The 6,576-nt window shown below is 36.4% G+C and overlaps 1 protein-coding gene across 1 annotated transcript; it reads left to right on the top strand.

Moving 5' to 3' along the window:
* Window positions 1-248: 248 nt before the first annotated feature.
* LOC100367214 (A-kinase anchor protein 17A-like) lies at window positions 249-6,513 on the top strand. Its single transcript, XM_002735079.4, has 4 exons — window positions 249-1,140; window positions 1,396-1,544; window positions 2,930-3,170; window positions 6,020-6,513. Exons 1-4 carry the CDS (start codon window positions 373-375, stop codon window positions 6,317-6,319), a joined length of 1,458 nt encoding a protein of 485 aa, XP_002735125.1. The 5' UTR covers window positions 249-372; the 3' UTR covers window positions 6,320-6,513.
* Window positions 6,514-6,576: the final 63 nt, after the last annotated feature.

Genomic DNA, 6,576 nt, shown 5'->3' with positions numbered 1-6,576 from the left:
GTTTGTACACGTGCATAAATATATGCGTTTGTCCGGGCAATGTAACTCCCATGATGCTATGTGCAAAATGGCGGCGCTGTGGACAGTTGTTTTTTTTATTTTCCGGGGATAGAGCGATTTTAATAGGGTAATGTTATTGTTGCTTGCAAAGTGTTATAGACTGTTGTTTTGTCACTACGAATGTACAGCTAAACTCAAGGGTGAAATTTAGAGACAGGCACTTGCTCATTGAATGAAACAATATACCAACGGCGTTCCGGTGACGTTCATCAACTTTTAGTCAGAAGACCTCTCTGTTGTTTTCGTTCGTGTTTACACTGTACGTAGACCTTATTCACAGTCACTCAACACTGTATCTGAAGTAAACTCAGCATGTCAGTCGCACAGCTGTGCTCGGACACATCGGAGGCTTTAGAGCTTCTTTCGGAACAGGGTTTACATTTAAAACCAGTTGCCAGACTGAATATTTCCGTGACTCTACCTCAACTGAAAACTCCTGGAAAATCGATCAGCAACTGGGAAGTGATGGAAAAGATTAAACACATGATAAAACCAGACCTGTTCACAGTGTTAAAAGTTTCCAAGAGTTCTCTGGAATTTATCCGCTTTGAAGGAGAAGTGGAAGCAAAGACATTACTGAAAACATTAATAGCGCGTCTTGATAGCAAGAACATTAAATTAAGCGGTTTTACAGAAATGTTAAAAGTACGTGCTGCTGAAGCAAAGGTGCATTTCCCCTCTCGCCATGACTGGGATTCTTTCTTCCGAGATGCCAAGAACATGAGCGAGGCAAAACCGGGAGAACGTCCAGACACAATGCATTTACAAGGGCTCCCTTGTCGATGGTTTGCCACCAAAAAGGACCCAGATAAACCCAGTGAGTTCATCTTGAGGAAAGTTTTTCAACAGTTTGGAGAGCTGCGTCATGTGGATATTCCCATGCTTGATCCGTATCGAGGGGAGAATGTTACCACTGGTGCTCCCAACTTCCAGACATTTACATTTGGTGGACATCTACATTTTTCGGCATTTGTGCAATTTTTGGAATACATGGGGTTTGTGAAAGCGATGAATGCTTTCAGGGGTATGAGATTACTCTACAAATCAGAAGATGGGAAAGCTTACACTGCCAACATTAAGGTGAGGTGTTTTACTATGTTTTCACATGCATGTATTTTACACTAACCCTGCTTCAACATTTACTCATTACTAACTGAATCTTGATTCTGCACTTTGATTGGTCAATCCATGATCACAAGGTATGTACCAGTTAAATAAAATCATTTTCAACTTGACCTCCAAATAATGGGATTTGGTGGTGTGTGAAGCAAAAACTGAACTCTCACAAATCATTGGGTTTTTATTTTGAAATTTTTTTTTGCTGATTGCATTTAGGTTGAGTTTGATAAAACCAAACATCTATCAGATAAGCATATCAAGAAAAGAAAACTTGAAAGAGACAAACTGATTGAATTAGAAACGCAGCGAGAAGAAAGAATAAAGAAAGAAAGGGAGGAAGAAGACAGAAAGAAGGAAGAAGAGAGGTATACATTAGTTCCTAATATATGTACCAGTATATGATGTGTATTATTGTGGGAAATTAAATAAGATTTACTAATGGGCAGTTTAGAGGTGCTGAAAATTGAGAATTTAGTAATATTTCCAACAATTTGTGCAAATTCAATCAAGTATTTAACATCATATATGCAGTGGTTGAATTTACCGGTCGCCTGGTGGCTCAAATCCATCAAGTTTTCTGCCACAATGATTTGTAACGACGTCGCCCTGTTGTTCATCTACTTCTTTGGGTATTGAATTATATGATGATCGTCAGTCAGTAAATCAGTAATCCTATTCTGCTTATTATTCCTTTGTATTTTTTATTATAAACAAATGTTTGTCGCTTACATGTACTGTGTTGTTAGGTTGGTAGCCCTGGTGTTTGCCACATTATTTGTGTGAATTTATATGTGGAGAATACTTCTTATTGTAAGAAATGTTGCTAAATTGAGCACATTAGTTAGTGAGATTTTGTTGTTAATAATCAGTGAGTTAAAAAGACCTCATGTTGCTAATGATCAGTGAGGTTAAATTATGATGTTGCTAATAATCAGTTAGTTAAAAGGACCTTATGTTGCTAATAATCAGTGAGTTAAGAAGACCTTATGTTGCTTATAATCAGCGAGTTAAGAAGACCTTATGTTGCTTATAATCAGTGAGTTAAGAAGACCTTATGTTGCTTATAATCAGTGAGTTAAAAAGACCTTATGTTGCTTATAATCAGTGAGTTAAAAGGATCTTATGTTGCTAATAATCAGTGAGTTAAGAAGACCTTATGTTGCTTATAATCAGTGAGTTAAGAAGACCTTATGTTGCTTATAATCAGTGAGTTAAAAAGACCTTATGTTGCTTATAATCAGTGAGTTAAAAGGACCTTATGTTGCTTATAATCAGTGAGTTAAGAAGACCTTATGTCGCTTATAATCAGTGAGTTAAATAGACCTTATGTTGTTTATAATCAGTGAGTTAAAAGGACCTTATGCCTCTTATAATCAGTGAGTTAAAAAGACCTTATGTTTATAATCAGTGAGTTAAAAAGACCTTACCGGTATGTTGCTTTAATTCAGTGAGTTAAAAGGACCTTATGTTGCTTATAATCAATGAGTTAAGAAGACCTTATGTTGCTTATAATCAGTGAGTTAAACGGACCTTATGTTGCTTATAATCGGTGAGTTAAGAAGACCTTATGTTGCTTATAATCAGTGAGTTAAAAGGACCTCATGTTGTTTATAATCAGTGAGTTAAAAGCACCTTATGTTGCTTATAATCAGTGACTTAAATGGACCTTATGTTGCTTATAATCAGTGAGTTAAAAGGACCTTATGTTGCTTAAAATCAGCGAGTAACTTTAATGCCTCTATATGCACAGGCAGCGAGTACAAGAAGAGGAATGTGAAAGAGAAAAGAAAAGATCAGAAAAGCTGCAGAAACGTGAAGAAAGACAAAGACTGAGAGAAGAAAGGAGACGACAGAAGAAAGAAGAAAAGAAAAAACTGGCTGCCGAGCGTGAATTAGCAAAAAAGATTGCACTAGAGGAGAGAAAAATACTTATAGCGCATCGAAAATTGGAATCAATGAGGCTATTAACCGAATTATTAGACCGAGCAAAGGTGAGCACACTTTTTCTGAAGCATACTTCATGTTCCTACATTTACTGTATTTATCTGGTTAAGAGCCTAGGGTCCTGAACATGGAAAATTGACAAAAAATAGGGGTGAGCCTATGCCCGGACATCCCCTGCGGAAAAAAAAAACGCGAAAATTGACAACACACATATAAAATTCCAACAGGGGATAGTACGGCGAATAAAATCACGTAACAGAAATAAATAATATGCAACATTAGAAGTAAAAATAATGTATTGCTTATAATGTGACAAATAAACCAGAAATAAGAAAAATCGACAGTGAAGAATTTAGGGTTTTCTCGCCGACAAACACATCCAATACGCGTGAACTCAAAATGAACTAAAATGTCACGGGTTAAACTGGGTAAACTTTTTTCCGGTTTTGATCAACAGTCATACAAGAACAATAGTAATTTACAAATTTACACAGTAAAAATTACAAAAGTTCATCGAAAATCTCTATTTGTACGTTAATCACCATCTTCGTCAAAGTTAAAACCCTCAAATTCCAAGTCGGCGTCACTGTCCCTGTCAAACAAAATCCCTACAGTTTTGTCCTAAAGTTCGTTGATATTGTCGCACTTGGCAGTTTTACTCCATGGATTTCGCAGTCTGTTAGCTTGGCACTTTTAATTCACGTCTAATCACAATAAAGACCAAGAAAAATGGGGTTGCGGCAAACAACTCTGCTGTAATGGCACACGATGCTATGTTTTACAGTTTGTCAGTCATCTTTGACCTTTATGCATCTGCTTTACTGATTGGCTAAGAATGACATCACTACTAGTGCTTCATCATAGAGGTCAAGTCAGCATTGCTTTCTTATCAGACCTGAATGTATAACGCGAAATAACCTATTTTGCTGTCACAGCTATTCATCCTTCGTTTTACACAATTGACAATTATTTTTCAAGAATTTTCATCAGAATCACAACAGACTGCAGGGAAGTCAACTCATAATACAACGAAAAAAAATAGGTTTTTGTTATTTTTTTATTACAAGTGTAGATAAAGACTCCCTGGACATGACCTCAATTTCTTTATTGTATCAAAAGTGGGGGGTGAGCGTTTGCCCGGGGCTCTTACCCGGATAAATATGGTATGTTCACTTGATTATGGAATATTCAATGACTGAAAATGTTTTGTGGTGCACACACACAGAATATTATTTGTTCAGCAAGATGATGCAATACTCAAACATGATATGAATCATAATCCAGTTTGTATCACACCATGCAAATTACCATACTTCCTCAATCATAAGCCCAGGGGCCTCAACTTGTGAAATTGGGAAAAGTAAGGAGTGGGCTTATACTAGAGGACCACCTCAGAAAAGATGATGGGGGGGGGGGAGGGGTTAACATTGTACCACCCATGCAAAATTGTTCAAATTACATTTTTATTCACCATGCCGTGTGATCTGTTAGCATTGTTTTTGACGAAAATATAGTTATCGTTTTCCAAAAAAAATGGTGATTCACAATTATCGACAGGTTAACTGAGTGTGGAGGAAGTATTTAAATATCTTTCACGGCCCCCAACAGAATAGTTTGCTTGTTCACACCCCATTGACGATAGTCTCAATGGACACGATTATTCAGAAAAGTAAAACGATGTCCAATGACCAGGTTTCTTGACATTTTTGGCAATTTGAAAGCTACCACTCAAAGAGATATTGATTATTTCAGTATTGACACATCAGGGTTCAAACTAGGTAAATAGCAGAATAGAAAGGGTGCGAACAATGTTGCGTACGTTCGCCATGTACTCTGAAATTTTCTCATAAAAGCATGGACCAAACTACTTTACAATCACAATTTTTAGGTAATGAAACACACTTTTTACATGAATATTTTAATAAATGTCGTCGACGCCCTGTAAAAAACACCCTGGGCCTATAATTGGCGATGCCCTGCCTCAACTCGGTAAATGTCTAAAAATAGAGGAGTGGGCTTATGCTGGGGGAGGGGCTTATGATCAGGGAAGTATCATTGTTTATCATTGTGAGGTATTCCATGTCAATGAATGATGGTTTTCAAATCATGGACAATAATAGATGTCCGGTTGGTCCTGATAATACTCACTCACTCTGTCTCTCTCTGGCGATGCTGATTCTACTGCAATTATTTGGTTGACAATAACACTCTCAATGTGCAAAAATTCCAAGAATTTCCTGTATATTCATGTGAGTTATAGATGAATAATTCCAGCCATACCAGTAAATGATTATTTGGTAAATTGGGAGGGGGGGGGGTTCTCTTACTTCTTTTTTTAAAGAAAATAGACCAATATTTGATCAAATTATTGACTTGATAACTTTTTAGCTCCCATGTTTGTGAAGCCCACAAGGAAAGTAATGAGTTTAACCGTGTGAACAAAATGTCAAAAACTTTTGAGAATTTGATCAAAGGTACCTTGGGGTAATATGCATACATGATTAGTTTTGAGGTCATGTCTGTGCATATTAAGTAGCTATTTTGCATATTACTTTTCAACCTTTGTAAGTAAAACCTTGTGGATTTTGATCAAATTTAGTACAAATAGATAGGTACCCTGGATTAATGCACAGACAAGATTAGTTTATGGGTCATGTCTGTGCATATTACATAGCTAATTTGCATATTCTCTCATTTCTAGCCAATGTAAGCAAAATCTCTTGACCTCCTTCACCGACTGTTGGGAATTTTTTATTTCCTAAATATTTTCTATAAAACAATGATTGCATATACTGTGTGTTCATACAGGAGTTTAATTTTGGTCTCAGTGAGTAAACAGACCATTTATGTTCCATGTATCACGTAATGACATGTGTATTGTTGTCATCTGTTCTAGGCAGTCAAACAAAAACAGGAAATGGAGAGGAAACTTATGGAACTGGAAGACATGAAGAGAAGACAACTTGAAGAAGAAAAGAGAAAGATAGAAGAAAAGAGAAGGAAAGAGGAACAGCGAGAGAGAAAAAAAGCAGAGAAACTGAAAAAGCAGGAAATGGCTTTACGTGAAAAGGTTATGAAAAATTACAAAATGAGGGAGGAGCAAAAAGATTTGGAACAAAGAGAATGTTTGAGAAAACAATTTGCTGGAAAGACATTGAAATCTGCTGTTGTTATGCCATCTAGTACAACTAGATAGAAATGTCATTATTTTTTTTTTAAGTTGTGTTGTCTCCACCCCCAGCTGCCTGTTTGTTTTCTCCATTTGTAGTTGTTATATTAATGCCAGTTTTGTTTGTTGGAGAATGAGTGTTGCTCCTGTAGACAATACACACATGGATGGAGCTTTATCTGGTGATGGTAATGCAATAAATTTAATGTTCCACTTCATAATTTATACTATCAATAGTTGCTGGAATCAATACTTTCCTTCAAACATGGATGTAATTTTCACGT

Source organism: Saccoglossus kowalevskii, chromosome 4 (genome assembly GCF_978046115.1).
Source record: "Saccoglossus kowalevskii chromosome 4, keSacKowa6.1, whole genome shotgun sequence".
Lineage (NCBI taxonomy): Eukaryota > Metazoa > Hemichordata > Enteropneusta > Harrimaniidae > Saccoglossus > Saccoglossus kowalevskii.
This window is presented reverse-complemented; position numbering and strand designations above follow the sequence as displayed.